Source organism: Onychomys torridus, chromosome 10 (assembly GCF_903995425.1).
Source record: "Onychomys torridus chromosome 10, mOncTor1.1, whole genome shotgun sequence".
Taxonomy (NCBI): Eukaryota; Metazoa; Chordata; class Mammalia; order Rodentia; family Cricetidae; genus Onychomys; species Onychomys torridus.
The window spans coordinates 70,029,617-70,053,351 of record NC_050452.1 but is presented as its reverse complement, the minus strand read 5'-3'; the positions used below and the strand labels follow the sequence as shown (position 1 = coordinate 70,053,351).

General features: G+C 47.3%; 1 protein-coding gene across 1 annotated transcript; it reads right to left on the bottom strand.

Annotated features, from left to right (window-relative positions):
- Positions 1–131: 131 nt before the first annotated feature.
- On the bottom strand, positions 132–16,095 carry Znf518b (zinc finger protein 518B). The gene is made up of 3 exons (XM_036201274.1): positions 15,989–16,095; positions 13,815–14,111; positions 132–6,461 (listed from the first exon to the last, which is right to left on the bottom strand). The coding sequence occupies exon 3, from the start codon at positions 6,263–6,265 to the stop codon at positions 3,008–3,010; it is 3,258 nt and encodes a 1,085-aa protein (XP_036057167.1). The 5' UTR covers positions 6,266–6,461; positions 13,815–14,111; positions 15,989–16,095; the 3' UTR covers positions 132–3,007.
- Between the last annotated feature and the right edge of the window lie 7,640 nt (positions 16,096–23,735).

Genomic DNA, 23,735 nt, shown 5'->3' with positions numbered 1-23,735 from the left:
TCTTAATAGAATTGGTAGAACTCAAAGCCACTGCTGTGTGCAACACTACCCTCACACACATCAGTAGTCCATGCAAGATTCTGGGCTTCGAAGCCATCCGGTTTTACTATCTGAAATGAGAGAGCAGTGAAGATCTTCAAAGTTGCTTTATTTAAACAAAATTGATGCCAACTTTTCTATCTACATACAGACATGTTTCAGAACCGGAGCAGCAAACACACAAACTGTTCACACAGGAACTGTAATGCTTGACATGTTAAGACAAAGTTTTGTTTTCTGCTCATAAAGACATTCACAGATTCAAAGTCATTCTGAAGGCTGAACAACACTATACCTTCCTCTTCTGGGGTGGCTTATGTAAATTCTAAGTAAAGGGAACGGAACTTTGGAGAGTCAATACATCATTTTAGTTTAGTTCAACAGTGTGTGGCCCATCATGGAGGCTCACAAAATGTTTTGGGCCAGAGATAAAAATTTGAATAAAATATAATCTATTGAGAGGACACTTAAGAGTCAGAGGCTTAAATTTTTTTTTTTAATTCTACTTGTCTATATCATAAATATAAGAAGATCCTTTCATTTCTGGTCCCTCAAAGTAAGAAAAACTAGCTTAAAAAATAAGTTTAAAATAATTTTATAAGTACTATCAACAAAATGTAGTGACTAGAGATCCTTCAAAATCAAGGTAAGACTATGGAAGTACCACATTTCTGTCCTTCTCTCTCCAATCTGTTAGAAAGGGGGTTCTTCCACACACTTACCTACAGGATAAGCTACTTGTAAAGATCTGAGTTTGGAAAGTTAGTCACATTTGCCTTTCCCAGGCGTAGGAATTCTAGGAGCCCTTTGAGCTCCTCAACAAGGATTGTAGTTCTGAAAATCCCCCAATATTCGCTACATATTCTGCTCACTAACTCCAGAACCACACAGGTCCTAGTTATTCTAGATAATACTTGAAAACAGCTGCTGCTGCAGAGTGGAACTATTCTGTGGACACCGATCTGTGGCAGTTCTTGGCCCTGCCATTGGGGAAAAACTGTGCAGCAGTGAGGTAGAGGAGGAGTGGATCCCACAGCTCCTCCTGCCAATCACATGAAACATTTGAGCTGGAGGGTACCAGTCTGTTCCACAGATCAGAGCTCAGAATGCTCTGCATTACAGAGCTATCGAGCACCAAGCATGACTAAATGCCACAATACAATGACCCACAGGGGTTGTCTACTCCTGTCTGCTCATAGGAATCAGGTCCCACCATTTACTGTGCTTTCATTTTCTAAAAATGAGATGAAACCATTGTAAAAATGTTCTTTCAAAATAAATTATTTCTAGAATATAAAAGCTTTATATTTTCCCAGCTCATGTATCATTATAAAATAGGAAATCAGAAAATTAGCTGTTGCAATTTGCATATGGTAAAAAATATTTATATGTGTACACATATATACACATATATAAAATGCAACTTTTAAATTAAAATTATCAATTAACAAAATGTTCAGGTATTGAATTATACCTAAGAAACGCCAAGTATTTATAATGAAAACAAACTTGAAAGGGGTACAATCCCAACTGTGTGAGGATAAGCTAGCCCCGTGAAAAGGCAAAGTCAGGAAGTCTGATTCCCCAGTAGACTAGAAGTCACCGTACCATTTTCACCTCTAACCACCTCTCCCCCAGTTCCACTCACAGCATCACTAAACCCCAAAGGATGGACAGGCCTAAGAGAGGCAGCCTGTGACTGGGTGGTCCCCTGCCTGAGCTGCCCTTGCCCGGGAAACCCTACCCACACAGGAGATAGGCTTTCTCCGGATGTGCACGGGTGCCTTGTGGACTGGTGGGTCTTGACCCCTCTTAGTGGAGTGAAGTGCTCCCAGCAAGGTGAGCAAGAGGAGAGTATCTGTGGCTAGACTAGGAACAGCCTGTTCCTTGCATGAAAACGGGTAGCGTTCCTAACGAGTCTGCAGACAGGGCTTCTTTCCATATTGACTCCTGCAGTTCCTAGTGTTCATGAGGAAAAATGTTCTGGGTCTCTGACAGAGACTGTGCTCTTCCCCAGGAAGACCTGCTCAGAAAGAAGGAAGGAGAGAGCAGCTTTGGCCTGGGGAACAGCCTACAATCCTATACTCAAGAGTGGCGACATCCCCTGGGGCTTTGCACGGATCCCCAGGTGAAAAGGCAGCCACAGCAGGCCTTCACAGCCTGCTTTCAAGTCCACTTGGAATGGTACTGCCAAGGCTTATGTTTTAATGGATCTGCTCATCACATTTTAAAATGGCCCTTTATGTTCCGTGGAGCATTAGATGCAAAGAACAAACTTAATTTTATGTATCTTTCCTTCTTTACCTAACAAAACAAAACAAAAAAAACCAATTACATATTCCTTACCCAACTATTACCAATGAAGCAAGCACAAACTAAATACTGAGAATTTTGTCTTTTCTTCTGCTAACACCTGTTGTTGATACAGGACCAGTGAAAGCAAAGCTCATGCTCAGCAGGAAACTGCTTTGAGTGCTTGGAGTGGGAGGGCCAAGCACAGCGTATTTTCCAACCAAACTGAAAATGACCCGTCAAGTAGAAAATGTAATTTCTATTATGTACCAAATATTCTGGAAGAGTCAAAGCAAAATCAAAGTGGATGTGTGCACCAAGACACAGGCTTAACTCTTCAGTAGCATTTACCCGAGAAGCGGGTCAATCATAGACCTGCCCCTCTAGATGGATTATGAAAGATGTGTCTACTCAGAAAAATAAACACTAAGTAAGAAAGGCCTCAGATCCCATTGAAAAACCTGTGGAGGGTATTATAACAGAGAACAGCAGATTTCAGGGGCCTCCCACCTCTCCCGGTCTAGCCACAGAGCTCATGTTAGGGGCTCTCAACCTTCTTATGGTGACTCTGGGGAACAAGCAACCCCCTTCTACTGCATCGAGGGTCCAGGGTGCGACCCTAAGCCAGTAAAACTAGAAGAAAACCAATTTGCTCCAAAGACTGATTGTTTTTTACTCATTTGCCCTTTGAAGAAAGGACATCCCAGTCTCTGGTGGCCTCTATCAAATGCCGCTGGCCGTGACTCATCCACTCTTCCTGGTCTTCATAGAGCCGCCCACAGAACCAGCACTTAAATACACACTGGGCAGGGTCGTCTGGCAAGGAGCCCACCACCTGGTAGTTGTTCTTATGAACCTTTTTCAGTTTCATTTTCAACATCATCTGCCTCTTCATGTGGTTCGCTTCTTCCGCATTCTGGTAGGTCAGCCGCATGTGGTGCCGCCGGACGCCCAGCTGACACCTAGTCCTCTCGGACAGGACAACCTTGAGGACATTGCCTTTGTACTTGTTGATTACCTTCATCACATTGGTCACTTCGGGAGAGTCCACATCAGGATGGTTTAACACGATGACTGGCTGGTTCCGACGAGGACATTTGATCAACTGATCTGGTTTGGCAGCTATCAGCCGCAGCTGCCGGGCGACTTGGAAAAAGGAAGGGTCTTTGAGACAGCGGCTGGGATCAGCCTGCATCTTGTTTTTCTTCTTGACTGTGCTCCCTTGCTTGGTTTTATTCTTGCTTATGGTTAGGTTTCTAGAAACTGGCCTCCCTTGCCTGCTGGAGTCACTGTTTCCTGGCTGTGTGCTGTATACAGGGACAATTTTCTTAGGGGCAGTACTGCAGATAGAGTCCTCTTTTTTAGATTTGGGGCGGAGAGCTGTCTCCAGATTTGGGGACATGTCTGCTGGCCCACGTGTGCATGCCAAGGGTTGGGAGCCTGAGCCTGTCTGTCTCGTAGGGCAGAATGGAAGTGGTTCTGCTAACTGGGCTTCACTGCAGGGGATGCTGACAGGTGTGTCACAGGTAGCCTCTATGATGTGAGCATCTTCAGAAGAGTTAAGGACCCTCAACACAGCGCCTTTGGGGATCAGCACTGGAGTAGCAACAGGAGTCTTTCTGGTCACTCTGCTTTCCAATTTCCCATCATCCCCACTGACAAACTTGGGACAGACCTGCTGCGGAGCAAGGTGCCCATTGCTAGTAACAATGCCCTCGTTATGGTTCTGAGGTTTATGAAGAGGACCCACAGAAGGGCCAGAACTAGGGCCAGGGCCAGTAAGAGACACACTCATTTCTTGAATACTCTTGGGAGTTGCTTTTGAAGTCAGCTTGGGGGCCTGCCCTATGGAACGTCGCTGAGCACTGTTGGCAGACATAGAGGAAGGCTTGCCGCAAGATTCAATTAACTGTGCTATCTTTCTGCGCAGCAGTTCGATGGACTTTATTTTGGTTGTTGAACTATTCCACTTAATGCCCTCTGGCACATTTTCAGATCCAGAGCTCAGCGAAAATACTGACGAGATGATTGGGCCCTCAAATGTGTTACCTGTCTTTTCAGAATTCTTCGGCTGTGCAGGCTGATCCCCTGGCTGTTGGGACCTCAGTTTATCTTCCCCAGTGATGTTTATACGTACACACTCTTTCTTCTGTGCAGAGGAAACCTGGCCTGTATTCCCTACTGCCTTGTTTTCTATCTGTTTGTCTTCCAGTTTGCTGTCAGAGGAGACCATTGTTTCCGGACAACTAATCCTGTTCCTGGCTTCTAAGTCATTTTCACCTATAGGCAGCAGGCCCTTCTCTCCAGAAAAGGGACCCTTGGCAGGCAACGAGGCCAGGGGAAGGAGCTGCTGGGAGTCACCACGGGAACCCCTTCCATTTGCAGCAAAAGAAAGAGCGGATTTACTCAGGAAAGGGTTGGCTGCCGTTCCCGGCCCACAGGAGACACTGTTTTGTACAGAGGCAGGAGAATGACCTTTTAAGGCAACTGAAGGAAAGGCTCTCGGGGGACACAAACTGTGAGTCTTCTGCAAATCTTTAATTGTATCAGAACCGAGAAAAGAATCTTGAGGACTGTGTATACCCGAATTGGGCGTGAAGAAATTGCAAGACTTCACCCACTTCACATTTTTAAGCTGTTTCTGAACCAAAGAGTGTAGACGATCAAGGCCCACAAACTCTCCAGCATTCCCTTCCGCTGCTAGGGACCTCACTGCTTCCGTAGAAAGCGTTTTTTTCTGTCCCCCTGATCCTCTCTCAGTAGTCATACACTCGGAAGTACCTCCATCTCCTCTGCCTGTTTGAAGGCGGGGGTTTTCTTCTAATGGAAACAGTTTAAGCACGAGCTGCTGTGTGCCATTGACAACCTTCACATCCATCAACTGGGCTAGACAGTTGGTGGGGACCACCAGCTCAGAGGGCGCCACGACAGTCAGCGGCATACCTGGCTGCACAGGCTCCTTTGAGGGGGACAGCACTTCCACCTCCACATTCTTATTCCCCAACAGGCTCACCTCGCTTGGCTCAGACAGGGCCAGTTTGTTGGGAATACACACTACATCTTTTTGGTACTTATTTAGCTCAGGTAACAACATCACACTGTGTTTGTTTGTGTGGAGAGAGAACTGAGATAGTTGGTCTGACAACTTGTTTTGGAAGGCGGCCCTGGGGCTGGGGGCCTTTGAGAGCTCCATGCTCTGCTTTGAAACGTTGGTTCTCTTGGGCTCCAGCTTGGCGATCGTTTTGAGTGGCCGTTTGGCGCCAGCCCTCTCATGGACCCTCCTCCTGTGCTTGACAATGTAGTCATTGCGAATAGCACCATAGTCGCAGTACTCACATCGGTAAGGGAAGATGCCGGTGTGCTTCACCAGGTGCCTCTGGAACTCGCCTTTCGTGTAGGAGATGTAGCTGCAGTGAGAACAGATGAACTTGATCTCCTCATGCTGCAGCGTGTGCTTCCGGTACTGCAGCGGGTCCTTCGTGGAAAACCGACACTTATCACAGTAGTATTTGCCTGGCTTGAAGTTCCTAACCTTGAATTTGTTATTTACGGGACTCGAGATGGTTTCTGTCTCATTTCTGACATGCACAGCACCGGGGTTACTGTTCACAAAATGCAGCTGGGTAGGTACCATTCGAAGGCTGCATTTAAAGCAGATGTAAGGGTCTTCCTTCTGGTTCTGCCCAGGGCCCTTCCTCAAGTCTTGAGGCGGGATCTTGTGAACACTTTTGCACTGTACACAAGTAGCAATGGTCATCGTGGTAGCCTCTGCCTCTGAGCCCTGGTACAACAGGGTTTGTGCTTCCTGTCTGTCTGGCCGGGTTGCTCTATTACAATTAGGCTGTTTGGGGGACATGGTCAAAGAACTCGGTCCACCATTCACTTGTGTGGTATACAGCTGTTCTCCGATATCCTTCATCTTCTTTATCTGCATACCCACATCGCCAACTAAAACTGAAGATGTCCTTCGATGAAGTCCTCTGCGGACATCCTTCCCGCACACTCAGTGACTGGTGGAGCCGCAGACACTTCTTGGTAAGTACTTAACAATCAATCATGTTTTGTGTCCTTTCACAGGAATATATGAACCACAATATGACTGCTTTCAATCCTGCACAATCCAGGCGACACTACAGAAAAAGACCACAAAGCATGATTAGTACAGAGGCTCAGGGTTTAGCTAAGCTTCCACTACTTCCACTGTACTGTCATGATTCGGTGGGAACTTCACACACCATCCCCACAGATACTAAGCTACCCTGCTGCAGCAACATAAACACAAGCATGTTGGCAAGCCTAACCTAAAAACATTCTCTAGCCCGGACAACTTGCCATCTCCACTCTGGACCAACTGTAAAGCAGGGCTACCTGGAGGAAGGACAGCAGCAGCAGCAGCAGCTCAGGCTCACCTGTGACATGGGAATGTTTTGTTTAATTGACAGTGAGTCCATTCTAGCAACTTCACAGGTAGCTTCATATGATCCTCACAAAACAGCCTAAAGACAGTGCTGACTCAGTTTGGATGTGTGCGTTACCAAGTGGTGGAGCCAGGGCTTATGGTCAGTTGTTCACACATGCACCTACATTAAGTCAATTCTCATTCACACACCCACTTTGCTTGCCCGACTTGCAACACTGACTCAAACATAGTGATTTCTTTACCATCTTCAGGGGCCTCCATCAAGTGTTAGGCTCTGTCTGTAAGCTGCAGGGCAGTGGTCAAGAGATGGCTCAGCGGGTAAATACACTTGGTGCCACCACTGATGGCCTGGGTTCCACTCCCAGAACCCACATGGCAGGAGAGAACCCATTCTTGAGAGTTGTTCCCTGACTGCCACACATGTTCTGTGGCATGTGTACACATGCAATGAATTTAAAAATGCTTAAAAAATGGAAGTATCACTGCCTTCCACTTCTGAAGCCCACATTTGGGGGTGTGGTTCATACATTTAGTTGTCAAATGACAGTTAAAACAAACAAAGCAATGCCCAAATTGGTAAAGAAAAATCGAAAAGCATGGTGAAGAGGGTAGGGAGCACTCCTGTGAGAAGGCAGTGGGGCTGGGTGGAAGGAGGGCATCCAGGAAATGCCTGAAATAGGGAAGCCACATCTGTATACAGACTTGTGGCAGCCAGGAACTGAGTTCTATGGGAGTCTAGAAAAAAAGGATGTGTCAAGCGGGGAGAACACCAAGATCTGTAGGAAGTGGGCCCGGAGCACTGGGACAATCAGCAGGGGATTGAGGTGGGGGCTGTAGGATGGTAAGAATGGGACACAGCTTCACAGGATGGTAGCTCCTCCTGTATATGGGACAGAGAGCTGGGAGAGACTGGATCAATGGAATGACATGCTCTGACTTATATTCCAACAGCGTGCAGCTGATCTGGGAGGACTAGAGCCTACAAAGGAAACACATCTTCTAGAACAAGTAAGATCTTTCATGTTCATGCACATATTACACACTGGTTGACAATATACAATATATAGACAGTTTACTCAGAAGATACAAACTAGGAGCCCAACAATACTTCTTACTTGGAATCTGCTGGAAGCTGGTCTTTCATGATCTTAAACAAACAAACAAAACCCATATCATTTGAGCAAATTTCCCCATTTTCATCTGGCAATGAGGACCATGGACAGACACTCCATGCAACCTCTCCCTCAGAGCTGCAAGGATGACTGTCTCCACAGGGCAGCAGGCACATAGACATTCAAGTGTTGGGTGATGGGCAGGAAAGTGAGGGAGAACCCCGCAGCTCCTTCTTTCTGGCAAAGGATGGTTAAGCCAAGAGCTACACAAAGCCGGTCTGACAGCCCAGCTCAGGGCAGCCACAGGTCTCTTTGCTGCACATTCAGATCTGGCATAAAACCATTTAAATGCAGCTTTGAAAAATAACAGAGACCCCACAGTTAAGGACAAGCTGTGATTTCTTCTGCAGTATTCTCTTTCCTGTCCAGCTCTGGTGAATGATGGTTACCTTCTCCCAAAGCAACTACCATTTTGCAGCCAAGCCCTGATACCAGGTTCAGCATCAAATAGACAGGCCTTGGGGGCTGCAAGCGCTGTCCTCTCCAAGTTCAAGCATATACATATGCCAGAGGACCATGACTTGCACAGGACACATGAATGCCCCCAACTGGCAGCAGAGACCAGCCTTTCTGCTCTGCTGTACCCTGGTGTAGATGTTGGGAGGCTTTTCAGGGGCATCAGTAGGGGAAAAGGCACATTCTTTACTTTCCAGATCCATAAATGGCACACGTGAAAGGAGACAGGGTGACCCCTAGCACTCCGGCCACACACAAGGTGACCTCATGTAGTGACCTATTTGCACCTGTTTGCTCATCTATAGGGCACAAGCCTGGACTAGGGTCCTAAGCTGTTGGTCTTGGAAATCAGACTTTATAATCTAAGGACATGTTCAACATGTTCTCCCCAACAACTTCGTGCAGATACCTTGAACCGCAAGCAGGGCCTGGAAAACCAGAGCCATAGAATGCAGAGGCTGAAGTCAGGGAATAGGGCTCATGTCCAGTGGTCCTGAAGCTGGAGGAGCCTACGGGCCATGCAAACACAGACATTCCTGTGATGTATTCCCTCTCAGGAGATGAAGCTGTTAAAGTAGCCTCGGCTAAGGCACCGAGTAACACCGACGAAAGCAGCAGCTGAAATCACTAGCTTCCAGACCTGTTCAAGTCCTTTGAACACCTGTACCTCAGACACACTGGCTCCTCTAAGCTCCGAAATCTTCAGGCGACATTCTGTTCTCATTGTCAACAATTTACTTTGAAATAAAAATGAAGAAGCTTCCCTGTAACTCAACTGCTGACTTACTCTTGATGGGCCAGCTAGTAACCTGTACAGCCTTTCTCTTGTCAGGCAGTTGGTTCTTAGTTCTGTTCCAAAGATCTGCACCCAGTCACTAGGACGATGTCTACTTGCATTGACCAGTCTCATAAGCTTTTGACATGGGTTACAGTGGTGCTGGCAGGGAGCTAATTTAAACCCTCCCCCCTCCATGGCTTACTCATTGATGGTTTCAATGTTGCACCTCATTACCTGAACATAAACTAGAAGTATTTATTAAAAAACCCCACCTGCAAAGCTTCGTTCAGTGGAAGAACCACACTAACCAGGATTATAATGATACATGTTCAGTTTTTCGTATCTTCATAGCCTCGAAGATTCATGAAAGAAAACAGTTTTTCCATGTTCTTGCCAAGTCATTTCAAAACTTTAAATGGATTTAGCCAGCAGGTTCATGACCATAGAAGAGAACACCCTGAAGAAGTATCCCCAAACAATCAGGCCAGCACCAACAGGGTCCTGTGCTACCATCTCTGCAAAACCATCTAAGTAGTTACATACGTTGCCCAACTCCCAAGGGGTTGACAACCCACCACAAACTGAAAATATCCTAAGTGAAACATGAATTTAATACACCTGGCCTATAGCACAGCATAGCATGGCACACGGTTTATAATAAGTCACTTCATTTCTGAATACAGTTCATGGTACAGTATTGATGGCTTACACTTACGACAGCATGGCTGACCACAAGCTCCAGGCCACTGCTGCCTCTGACATCAAGAGAGTGTTGTGCTGCATGTGGGCAGCTTGATAAAAGGTAAAAAAAACAAACCTAGCAGTGTGGTTCCTGCTAAACGCACATAGCATCTACAGTCATGAGGTCACAATGTTCTAGGTAGAACCGTCCTAAGTTGTAGACAACTTGTATTTGAAATTAAGAATCTTTGAGGACAAGTATGAATGTGAGATACAAGGCTGATCAGCACACATCCTCGTACAGGGAAGGTAGACATCTGTGCTGTGAACCACTGCACAGTGTCTTCTACACTTTTAAATAGTCTTTAGTACAATACCACTGTTTCCCCCGTCATGAGAAAGAGTGAGGTTTTGTTAAAAAGTGCTAGCTGACCTTTGCAACTTGTGTATCGAAGTTCAGGACACAACACAGCCCCAGTCTTAATGCCTCAAGGGAAGGGTAAGCAGGAGCAGCAGCATGGGAAAAGGACGGTGGCTACAATGGACATAACACTTCTCAGGTACAGCCAACATCTCCTTCCCTGCAAACAAAGTCCTTCGTTTCATTCATACCCAACTATAAAGCTGAATCCTTTTGGCAAGTTACTATCAATGGACTGAAGGCCAAGGATAACATAAGACACTGCAGAGGGCTGTACATGGATACACTTAATGCTGAAGGCACCCAAGATATCAATGGCAGAGTTCACCAACCTCCAAAGGCATAGCTCCTAGGGCAAGACACCATTTTTTCCCCAGAGAACTCAGAAGGGCTCAGTACTATCAATTTAATGGTGCAGTAGATCTATTTAACATTGTCTGTTTCCCAGAATAAATGGCTTAGCAGCATGAAAGAAGCTTTTAAATAACAGAATTATCTATAGCAGAAGCCAAAGGCAACTGTCATGCACCATGGCACAGGAATAGTTCTGTGTACCACAAACTTGGTCTCAGCAATGAGGTAGGGGAGGGAATTTATTTGCATGCACTATGGGTATGGGTTGTTTTTTTTTTTTTTAATTTTTAAAAAAAATTCTTTTAAGCTCACTTGTACTGATTTCTTGCACACTTATTAGAGGAACACAAGTGGAAAAATTATACTTGAAGATCCAGTTCAGCGATACTAAAAGCTAGTCAAAGACATAAAGTTTGTACTCCTTACTAAGGAAGCATACGGCTTCACAGTGCTTATTAGTGGTTTGACAGATTGGAAAGGGCCAAGTGTGTAATACCAGGTCCCACATTATCATTATAGAACCAATGCAGGGTTTTAACGGCAGTGTGTGAACTGGGCATGCTGCTCCCGGGCCTGCACCATAGGGGCGGCAGTAAGGTTAACTACCATTATGCTGGTGAAAGTGTGGGGAGAGCAGTTGACTCTCCAGGTCTCATTCAGTGTTACTCTACATTTTTAATGAAGAAATTATGCCAAGCATAGGTTTCTCAGCTGCCTGACGATGGCTCTTTCTAGAACATAGCTGTGTCTCACTTTACATTTTATCTCTGGTTGGTTGCACAGTCAAGACTGACCCAGGTAGAAAATACTTGTCAGCTTCAGCGGTAACATGGCAATGGTCACTATGTGACAAGAGACACTGGTGGATACACAGCACCCTTGGCTTGAGTGTCCATGTCCGCTACTCAACTAGGTGACCTTTCCCTATCTTCCTCACAGAGGCCTGTAGCGAATGTCCCCTCTAGATGTCAATGAGGAAAGAACGTGCCTGGATACTGTGTCACACCCATTGTTGTACATGGTACATGACTGACTCTGTTTTGACTGAGAAGCAAACTCAAGGAGCTTTTTGGAGGCATTCTGATCCAGAACTACTCGGGTTACTGCCCACATCATCACTAGGGCAGGGATTTTGCTATGAACTCAGGAAGAACAAAGGATCTGCTGGATGTTTAACTCTTCAGGCTTTATTGGCTAGGTCCTTTGATAAGTGATTTCTCTCTCTTCGCTGCCAGGCAAGGGACAGTGTACCACTCACAAGCTGCATCTATGCATTTCTTCTGTATAGTCATATACTCACCATATACTCAGTCATGTCTCACCTGCCCCTCTCAGTGACCCCTTTCACATTATTTGACCCCATAATGCCCAGTGGCGTGTAGATGTAAGACCGGACAGGGAAGATGTCAGTATTAGACTTAATAAACAGCATATCATCTCCTGGACCTTATAAAACATTGCCTGGGTAAGTACTTCAATGACCACAAATCAGAACGAGCAGATGGGAAAGAAGGCTAAATAGGTAATGTGACTCACACAAGGGCTCCTCATGCTGAACTACTTGCACTCAGGAATGATTAAGACAGATCACTACCTTGATGACAAGAAGCATGTCCAAATGCCACTGACAAACACATCACCCCTGGGGATCCCACTGCCTTCTGAAAGCAGGTGTATTGCTGGGGCAACAGAATAAAGCCACAAGGCTGTGACAGTCTGCTTTCTCAGTGATTGCAGTTTAAGAGTGTAGACCACAAGACCTTGGAAAATGGAGGACAAGCATCAAAAGACAGGTAGGTCTTTGACTTGCTGGCAAGCTAGCTGTGTGATTTTAGACTTTTCACCTAGCTTAGCAATTTCTGCAGTTGTAAAACAGGATAAGTTGCCGCACGGCTGATGTGGAGATGAATGAATGAACACAAACTAAATGCAAGCAGCTAATAACAAAGACCCTGTCTTGTCAGGAAATGTCAACATTTTGGTAAGACTCCTTTAGGTGTGAGAGTCCAGTAAAGCTCTGAGAAGCAGAAAACTGTAAAAATGAACAAAGGAGGCAGCTGAGAGAAAGGTCCACACACAGAGGACTTGCTAGGTTAGGAGCTCCCAGGTGTCGCTCCCCATGGCTGAAGAACTGGCTCTGCAGAGAATGTCAGTGAACTCGATGAACTCTACAGCAGAAAACAAAGAGAGGGATTGTATGGGCTACTTCTCACAACAGTTTGAGAAGGGTAAGAGTAGCGTTGGAATCCTTTGAGTTTAAGGCTTCGAGTTTAAATGTGAAAAAGAAAATGTCAATGGGCAAATATGCTTATTAGCATCAGACAACACACACACACACACACACACACACACACACACACACACACACACACACGACCAAGGGGCATTACAAGCAGTAGGTACAAATTTCAAATTTGAAACATTCAAAATTCCCTAAAAATATTTAGTATGAACACATTTTTGTATTTCTCTTGTTTCCTTTTTTGCCTCAAAGGAACCCTCCCCGGCTCCCAATTTGTAGAATAGAAAGTTTTAATAAATGAGAAGAAATCTCTCCTTCTACACAGGGAAATCACATTAAGGCAGATATGGTCTGGATAAGGCCACAATGTTTAAAGGAACTTACTTGGGAGGCTTTAAAAATGCTTCTGCCTGGGTCCCACTCCTCAAAGACAGGGGGCTCTTTGAGACAGTGGCAGGGGCAGGGCAGAATCGAGACACAAGTCTACAAGGCTTTGAAAGGAGTTCTAAGATGCAACTCGGGCTGGGGACCACCTAAATTACAGGTGCAGGGGGTGGGGATGGCAAGAAAAACTGTCACTCTGCAGACCTCACAGCAATGAGGTGCCTAAACACAAGAGTCAAAGCTTTGCCTCTGTCCAGCAGCACAACCAAGCTGACTGTGAGGTGTGCAGATCTCAGTAATCTAAATGCTCCCGCTCTCTCCCCACAGTGTTTGGGCATGGCCAAGTACAAACAGCACAGATGATGAGCACTGTGCTAGCCCCACCCCTGTTCGGATTGCTGTCCTTAAGGAGTCTGACCAAAGCCAGAAGTAAATGGGCAAATTCAATGTGGATCTGTTATCAGGAAGCTGACCAGGGCAGTCTCAGTGGCTGGCCACTTGCCGATGCTACAGCACTCTGGCCCTAGAGAGCCTGTAGGAGCAGGCTCTGTGTTACCGGGCATAACTTCATTTACCTGCTTTTTTCAAAACGATAGGCCTGGAGATGGTATGTGGCTTTTCTAGGTCACACTGACGTGGGAAGTGGTGGCAGCCAGCATCCAGTTCAAACTCTGTCTTGTGAGTTGAGGTCGCAAGCCAGGATTCCTGGCCTCTTGGGCACTGTTCTTCCAGGCCCAGGAGTCAAGTGTAGCAAGTCTCTGTGGCTCTTCCTTCACTTTCAGGTCTTCTCAAACACTGAGGACTACAGCTCTCAGGACTTCAGGCTGTGGTGTAGACATCTATGCTCAGAAGCCAGGGCTGCGCCAATAGGCCTGCAACAGAGTCAGACACTTAGGTATAAGTCTGGGATCTGCAAGTTGTGCTCTCTTGGATACATTTACTGTAGAAATGACAAAATGAATAAGCCTTCAAAGTGCTTCTCACTGGCAGCCAGTCTAAGCTTAAAAAAGAAAGGGTTCCCAGGAACCCTGTGACCTAAATGAAACAGATGGCCCCCTTCCTCAAGTGGGGCACGTGACCAGTTCAGAATCCTTCCCAGGTTATCCTGTGTCTCCCATTCTCACCCATGAAGGGATGGTCTGGATTAGATGGTCTCCAGCCACTTTTCTGCAGGCAGCTGGGTTTGTGGGGTAGCAACAGCAAGCAGTGGAGATCAAAAGCAGTATAGAAACAATCAAGACCCGGAAAATCCTCGCTGGAAAGGACCCTGCTTACCACAGCCACAGCAGCCTTGGACATGAAGAGCCCAGCGTTGGACTGGCTCAGAGGATAAGGGAATGAGTGAAGAAAATGGCAGCCTTCGCAGCGACAATTATTAACCTGCTCTTTGTTCTGCCTCTTGCACAAACACCGTCCCAGACTCTCTTACTCAAAGGCAGATAGACAAGAAAGAAAATACAGGTTTCTTTACATGGGCTTAAAAATGAGTGGTCTGGGAGAAAACCAAAAAGCAAGACAAAGCTCTGCTTTACTCCTCAGTAGCCTTATCAGGGCTAGCACATCAGATCCAAGATGAAAAACATGTTCAATAAATGCATGGATTGGATAAATATAATGCCCACAATTTAAAAAGCTGAATATGACACTGCACGAATATAAATACTTATTGGGATTCAAGAATCCTTGGCAAGGGCATGCTCTCCTGTACAGTCCTGGATTGGGCTTAACTTGGTATGTAAGACCTAGAGGGACAGAGACACCTTCCCAAGCTAGCTGGCTTCTCTTCTGTAGCCAAGTGTTGCAAGTTATTGGCACCCAGGGATTTTTCTTATCAGGTGATTTCAATTCTAAACTTAAGGTAATGTTTTAAGGCCTCAAACACCACACTGAGTTTGGAGTTTGGGTTGGTAGGCTATTTTTCAATAGGGCAATGTGCTTGATGTTTCACTTTTTAAAAAATGATAAATATCGTTGGTATCCTATTTTTTAATAGAAGTAGTTTAGAGGAATATGTCAAATACCCAACAATCATAAGGGGAGTTCGATTATTTTCTTCTGTCTTTAGGTTTTCCCTCTTTCGGGTCATAAACTTTGCCCTGGTTTTGTCCCTCTTCTGCACCCTTCCCCTAGCCTTACTCTGCACCCACCTCCTCAACCCCAAGCGACAAGATCAAACTGAAAAGCTGCGATGGAGCTGTCCCACAAAAGGTGACATTCGCCTCATCCCACCCACGATTCGGTCCTCTGTGGACAGGCCCACCCCGACACCCGCTCCAAAGACAATGCCAGCGTGGTCCTCAAGTTTATTGTTGGCGCGCGCGCAGGGATGCACGCTCTCCCGGGCGAGGCCAGGGCGCTGCACGGCGCTGAGCGAGGCGTGGGTGCGAGAGCCGGCACCGTCGCCTCCCCGGAGGGCTGGCCAGTTGCAGATGAGGTGTCTTCCAAACGCTGAAAGCTAAAGCCGCGTCAAGCCAGCCTCTGGAGGTCGAGAGGCTTTAAAAATGGCCTCCTGACGACACTTCCTGCTCGGGGCTGAGGCATCATTTAAAAAGCCGGCTCAGCCACCCGGCGCGCAGAGTCGCGGGGCTGAGCCGGCGCTGCACAAAGGCCGCAGGATGGGCCGTGGGTCTCCGACCCGATCAGCCCAGCCCGACCGGAGGCGCCTTGGCCCGGAGGCGCGCTCGCCGGACCGTGCAGCCACACCCGACCGCGGCCGCCCCGGTCCGGCCCGCTTCGCACCGCCACTCACCCGGACGTCGCGGCACCGCACTGTCCCAGATCCCCGCCGACGGACAGGAATCTACACCGCCGGCTACCGCCCGCAGACCGCCGCCGCCGCGCCCGCTGTAGGTCCCTACCCGGGGGGGCGGAGCCGGGCCGGCGACGCGCGTGCGCAATGCGGCGCGACTGCAGCGCAGAGGCGGGCTCCCGAGGTTGCCCCTTCCCTGCCCCTGGGCTGTGGGCTCTGAGCCTGGGGCTCTAACTAAGGCGTTCCCACCCAAAGAGTGCAGTGTCTGCATCGCTCAGCCCTGCACGCTCCCGCAGCTTCCCTTTGGGTCTAGCAGGACATGGATGGGTGCTGGTCCTGCTAAGGGTGGATGTGGTTGGTGCTTGCCCTCAAGGAGCTTGAAGTTTTGCAGCAAGTAAGTGAAGCGACAATAAAGGGGCTCTCAAGTCTTCAGTCATCACAGCTTCCTGGAGCGTCCTAGTGGTTAGATGGGCCTGCGGCCCTGGGTTTGGATACAGTTAGCTGCTGGGCCTTGGATAGGGAAGCTCAGACTCAGTCATTTCTAAAGCTGAGAAGATTGTATTTGAAGTCTAAGGCCTTATTTAATGCACGCTGTGACAGTCCGCACAGGGACATGATTGATAGGACAGTCAGCAGATACTATGAGCTCTTTTAGTGGGGGAGTTTGTGTTTACCCCCTGCGTTCTAATGTATGCAGGTAAATGGCTCCCTTTCACATAGCTGCATACTTACAGTCTACTGGGTAAAAGACAGCTCCAAATAGTCCCACTCTGAGGGAGGAAGGGAATCATGTAGTCAGGGGCACCATAATCAGTGACTCTGATGCTGCTCCCCACAAAATAAAGCTGCCCCCCCCCCCCCCCAGCAAGGACAGATAGTGGCAAGGGGCAGTGCCACTGTGAAGTACAGATCCTCCATGGACAACAGGCAGATGTTTTTCTTCAAAGCTCTAGAAAGAAGCCAAGACTGGTTTCCTATTCCTTCCTCTGGGTGGTGGAGGGCAGCTCCTAGACATCAGTAGTAGTCTGGGAGGAGATGCAGGACTTTGGCAAAATCCAACCTGAATGAATGGAGTTTGGGAGGAGCAGGCAGTCACAATGCCAGCTACTGGGCAGACCCCCAACCACTGAAAGAGTAGGATGTTGAACATAGAAAGTCTGAGCAGAGAGCAAGGCTTCAAGGCCTTTGACCACACCCTGATAAGGGAGCTTCTCCGGTTCTCTCTCTCTCTCTCTCTCTCTCTCTCTCTCTCTCCCTCCCTCCTTCCCTCCCTCCCTCCTGCTAAGCTAAAGGACTTAGTCTCAGGGTTCATAGTTCAAAGTCTCTTTCAAGAGTAGGCTAATGATGAGTAGAACATTGAGAACGTGTCCTGGTCATGCCTGAGAACCTTCAGTGTCATAGGGAACCACACTCAGGAAAATCAGTTGTGTATTGGAGAACCAGAAGTCCAAGAGTTAGAGAATCTTGTAGTGCAAAGTGTTGTCTCCTTGTCGTTCCCACCCATACATCACAGTCTCACCTTCTTTAGTCATATATAATTGATGGAAAATTGCCTTTGGGTTGTCTGGAAGCTTCTCTGGAGTCAAGAGTTCTTATAGTCCTGTTCACTACTGCCTGAACCTTGGTTTCTTATGTAAAATTCAGTCAACATTAGGACCTTCCCCTCGGGGAACTGTCAGTGTTTAACTAGACAGAATCTTGCCCAGTGGTTCTCAACCTGTGGGCCTGTCGCACATCAGATATCCTGCATATCAGACATTTATATAATGATTCATAACAGTAGCAAAATTACAATTGTGAAGAAGCAAAGAAATAATTTTATAGTTTTGGGGTTACCACAACTTGAGGCACTGTATTAAAAGGCCACAGCATTAGGAAGGTTGAGAATTATTGGTCTAGACCATCACAGTGCCTGTCAGCTGAGGAGGGACAGAAAACTCTCACTATTCTCAGAAGCCCAGCATGGTGAGGTAAAGTGGTCTGTAGAGGGTTTGGAGATGGGATATTTGCAGCCTGGGAAGGGCCAGGCAGGAACACAGACTAGGTTTCCTGAGACCATGAAGGTTGAAGTATTGCTCCTCAGGGTCTTTTGATGGGGGGCAGGGGGTAAGTTAATCAGAAATTCGAAGCTGCACCCTAGTGTTAACTGGCACTCACACGTTCTTCCCCACCTTCTAGAATGATTTGCCCAAGATCTTTTTTCTTCAAAATCCCTTCTGATGTGGATTGAATTACGCTCTCCAGAAAGATGCCAAAGTCTTCTGTCGTGGTTCCTGTGAATGTGGCCTTATTGGGAAAAAAAAGGTCTGTATTCAGGAAACCATATTAAAATGAAGTCATTAGGGTGGGTTCTTGCCCTGGATGGCAGGTGTCCTTGGAAGAAGAGGACAAAAGAAGCTGAGATGCCAAGAAAGGTCTAAATACACAGAAGCCAGCACTGGAAACAGATGGGGTTATGGTTGCATTGTCAGTCAAAACCAGCAGGGGGGATCAGACGTCAATCAAAACCAGCAGGGGTGATCAGACGCTTCTGCATGAGCCAAGGAAGGATTTACTTCTCTTGAAAGCTTTAAAGGGAGCTCGACCCTGTAGACAGCTTGACCCCATCAGACTTGTTTGTTTTGTTTGAGACAGGGTCTCTATGTAGCCTGAGCTAGCCTGGAATCCAATGTGTAGACCAGGCTGACCTCCAACTCAGAGGAACCCTACAGTGGCTCTGCCTGCCGAGTGCTGGGATTAGAGGTGAATCCCACCCACACCCTCCTACTTCTAACCTCTAGAAATGCTAAACAGATTGCTGTCACACAGTCCTTGTTGTAACTGCCCCAGCCGTAGGAGAGGTGTGAATGAGCCAGTCTTTGGATGATGGGAGCTGAGAACCTCAGTCAGAGGAGGTTGGCTTTCCCTCAGGGGACATTCCCTTTGGACAGGGTTGTGGCTGCACAAACCTGTACAGTAGTGCTCTATGCCAAAGGGAAATGAAACCGGGCAGCAGACTGGGAAGAGCGCAAAGCACGAAGGGATGACCGTGGGACTGTGGAAGGCTCCCTGGAAGGGTATTTCTGGTGGTATGCAGATGGAAAGAGCCACCAGCAGCGGGAGGAGCGTGCACAAAGGCTCTGAGAAGGAGGGCTGGAGGTGCGGATGTTTGGGGAAGATAGGAAGAGCAGTGTGGATTTAGATCTTGTGGGCACTTGAAAGCTGCACCTTCAGGAGTCCTTTTTTGAACTCTACCAAGAACACGTGGACCAAAAGAGGGAATCCATGAGCCTTTGCGTCCCGTCAGCCTCGTCCTAGCTCTATTCTTTCTTACTACACACCACACCACCCGGTCTTATTTACTCTAGTGGCCTCTAACACTCCCGAATAGTATATGACTAACCTCCCAGCGTTCCCTGGAAAAGAGTCAGTCTCTTGCACACAGGCCAGAATGTTCACGCTACGGTCCCCATGCACATTACAAATCTCAGGGGCTTTAAGACAGCATAAACCAAAGACGCATAGAAACAGTCTGCCTCACTTTTTTCCCAAGCATTCCACACATTTCCAGTCTTCGTTTGCCCTCCTGTGAAAGAGATACAAAACCCTTTCACCCAGCGTCCTCAAGTTGGCACACTACAGACCTAGTGCTCAGTGTTGCGGCTTTTCTCAAGACCGAGTCGCGAGACGCAGCAATAGAAGCTGTAGATTCTGTCCCCAGCTGTGCGACCCTGGGCAGATTACCTCGGGTCTCTGAGATGCTGTTCCTAGGAGCAGTCTTCCCTTAGGAATATCCAGGCGCCAGGTGTGTGGACCACTTTCCTGCCGTCCTCTCTCGCTAGAGGATCCAGTCTCTCTGAGCGCGCCCAAAGGCGCAGCTCCTGCAGCTGCTGGAGCTGCTGGAGCGTGCAGTTAACAGTCACACAAGGCATGCGTGGCTATAGACGGGAGGTGCGGCGTGCTGCAGTACCGCCGGCTGCCTGGGGCGTCGCTGCGGTGCTGGCGCTCCTGACGCCCAGTTGTAGAGCTCCATCCGCTGCGCATCTAGCGACCCCGCTGCCACCTGCTGCGCAGATCCGCGCCCGTGATTCTCTGTCTCTTCTCCCTTAGCCAAGTCGGGGACGAGTCGAGTGGTTTTAGTTTTTTTCAAAGCCTGGAGAGCTGAGCATGCTTCGCTTGGGGATAACCCAGGACTCCTGCTTGGAGAGGCTCCCGCGGTGCTCTCCAGATCCAGGTTGGCAGTTCTTAATGCCGGCTTCTGTGAACACTCAAACAGACCCGAGCCGCCGCCTCTGGGCTGTCAGCTCCGCGAAGACAAGGACTGTTTTGTTTCCAGAAGCCCCAGGATCTAGCACAGTGCCTGACACCCAGCTTGCCAGACTTCCAGGGCGGGAATACCAGAGCCACCAGCATTACTTAGAATGAAGCTATATGAACGTGGTGACAGGGGCCATCCTCGGATTGGTGCTGAAAGTGTAGGTCCAGAAGGCAGGGAGAGTTTGCGCAGGGGTGGTGGTGGTTGTGGTGTTTATAGTGAAATTTGTCCCCTGCATCTAGAACTGTTCTACAAAGTTAATGAGCTAAGTCAGTCTTCTGCCTACCAGTCTTACAGGGACCCTGTTTTTTTAGGAATGGTCCCATACATGCAAGTCAGTTCTTACTCCCCTCCTTACCCAGCAGATTCCCTTTCTTGCTACCACCCCTCTGCATCACTGGGCACCATACTTACATTCCTGTTACCTCCCCCCACATAACCCCCCACCCGGCCTCTTACATACTTCACCTTTGTCCTTCCAACCCTAAAGTCTCTTTCTCAGAGGCTTTTCTAGAACATCATCCTGTCTGTCCCTGCCATCACATCCTGTGTTCTGTGTTACCCATGATTATAATTGCCCACTTTCCTGTTTTTTTCTCCTCCTCCACAAACTAAGTCAACACTGGTTTTGTTTACCCTTACAGGTCCAGTGCCTGTGTAGGAAGGCCTGGGATTTCATAGAATAGGGATCCCCCAAAATTGAGTCACCCTTTATAAACTGGAAAAAAAAAAGGGTGCATGTTTGGAGTTCCCAGTCAGAATCTGAACACTGAGCATGCATCTCCCATTCTGTCCTCTAGAATTTCTTGTCTGAGGAAATGGAGGGGAAAACGATAGTATTTTTCTCCGTCAGTTTGCCATGAGGATGAGATGGGGAAAATTTTGTAGAAAGTTTGTAAGGGAGCTCATATGGAGAGCTGAATATGGTCTCCATATTGCCAGATGGCAGGGACCAAGACTCCCCAGATTTGGTTGTTTAAAAAGACAAAGGTGTGTTTACCCACTTACACTGCCCATCACAAATTGGCTGATGATGCTGTTTGTTAATCTTTTGTTCAGCAACAGGGCTGCCAAAGCGACCACTGGTTGGTTGATGTGTGGCCAGGTGCCGGGGCAGAGGGGCGAAGTTGCCTTTACCAAGTATTCGAACAACTTTCAAGTCCTAACTACAAATGCTTTCTCATATTCAATTGGCCACAGCCAGTCACATGACCACACTAATGTGTAAAGGGTGGAGGATTTTAGGTCCTCATGTTGAGCCCTCCCACAGTGTCTCTCTGTGAGTACTGTGAGGTGTACAAACAGATGCTGAACTCGGGGAAGCTGAACTTGCATAGGCACCTGGCCTGAAGTTTTTCCCCTACTCTTGGGTATAGCCCAATTCTTCTGCACTCTGACTGCAGAATGTATGGGTTGGTGAACAGGTATTTTGGCATTTTCTTGTTCTTTCCAAACAGTATCTTCGTGGTGCTGTATAGTACTGGATAGTACTGGATAGTACTGGATAGTAGGAGCCCAAACATCGCATTTGTCTTGTTCAACTTTCATACACCAAATTCCTAGTACAGTGGCTGGCCTGTTGTTTATTGAATCCTTTGTGGACTATCCTACAAATATACTTTATGGCACTAATATAGCACCGGGAGCTCCCAGAATTAATTTTTTCCATTTTTCGGACCCCCCCCTGTACTGGCTGGTTTTGTGTGTCAACTTGACACAAGCCAGAGTCACCAGAGAAAAAGGATCCTCAGCTTAGGAAATACCTCTATGAGGTCCAGCTGTAAGGCATTTTCTCAATTAGTGATGGAGGGCAGGGTCCAGCGCATTGTGGGTGGTGGCGCCCCTGGGGTGGAGGTCCTAGGTTCTACAAGAAAGCAAGCTGAGCAAGCCAGGGGAAGCAGTAAGCAGCATTCTTCTGTGGCTTCTGCATTAGTTCCTGCCTCTGGATTCCAGCCCTGTTTGAGTTCCTGTCCTGACTTCCTTCAATGATGAACAGTGCTAACAGAGTATAAGCGGAATAAACTCTTTTCCTCCAAGTTGCTTTATGGTCATGGTGTTTTGTCAAAGCAGTAGAAGCCCTACCTAAGACACTCTCCAGAGAACAATGTCTTAGTTGGGGTTACTATTGCTGGGACAGAACACCATGAACATAAAGCAAGTTGAGGAGGAAAGGGTTTTATTCAATTTACACTTCCACATTGCTCCAGCCTGAGACAGGAGGAAATGCTTCACAAGCTAAGATACATTAAAACTAACTGTGGCCAGCAAGGGCTCTTCCAAAGAATATTAACGTATTAATGGCTAGTTAAGGAACTGCCCTGGGATGGCCCAAATGGATGCATTGTTTAAGGACTTGGTTTATCCTGTAGAGTTTGTAATATGCCTGGTAGGCAGGGAGGTGATGCTCAAGATAGTTTGTAGTCACATCAAGCTGCCTTTCCACGCTGGTTATAAGGGCACCAGCATCCTTTGGAGCACTATAAATTATCAACAGTTAGCTGGGCAGTGGTGGTGTGTGCCTTTAATCCTAGCACTTGAGAGGCAGAGGCAGGCAGATCTCTGTGAGTTGGAGGCCCACCTGGGCTACCCAGGGATGCACCAGAGTGAGTTCCAGGAAAGGCACAAAGCTACACAGAGAAACCCTGTCTCAAAAAACAAAAACAAACAAACAAACAAAAAAACAACAAAATTATCAACAGTTTGACTTACCAAACATAATTCATAATTGGTTTCAGGTAACAGTGGAAGCAAAGTCTGTTGGTCCTTCCTTCCAATCTATAGCCCTTTATTCCTGGACCCTGCTACAGTTTCATGCTTAGCACATGGCTTCTCAGAATAAAAGTCAGACTTGTTTGAAGCGAGGCATGATCATGTGACTAAATTCTAGTAAGTAGGAAATAATTGTAGTGTCCTTAAAGGCATGGACATGCATTTTTTTCCTCCTCCATTTTGTTGCCTTGAACAAAGGGATGAAGAGGTAGGTGATAGCTGGATATGGAGCAACCACCATAGACTGCAAAGTGCCATCGCAGTTGGTGAGGATGGCAGGGCTACAGGGTAGAAGGAGCCGGAGGCCCCCTGCTAATCACAGAGCTATTTAGATTGCATGCCACCTGTCTGCGCTGATTGCCTCCTTACAACCTACTTCAGAGGGACATAAAGTGCTACTTTGTGTGATATTGTGAACAAGGGCCTCCACATGTTCACTTTCCATAAAACCTTGAAATTTATGTACCCATTCTTGACTGAAGATAAATTTTAGGCAAGGGTTGAATTTTTTTCTTCCTCCATTAAGATTTTCTGCACCAATTGGGAAGTCTTTGAAAATTCTAGGAAACCTCAGAACTGAAAATGTTACCTTTCTCAGCTGTGAATAGTGGACATTGCCTCTGCATTTACATTGGAAAGGATTGGGAGTGCAAACCTCCTGACTCGAGGTCCAGGGGAGCTACT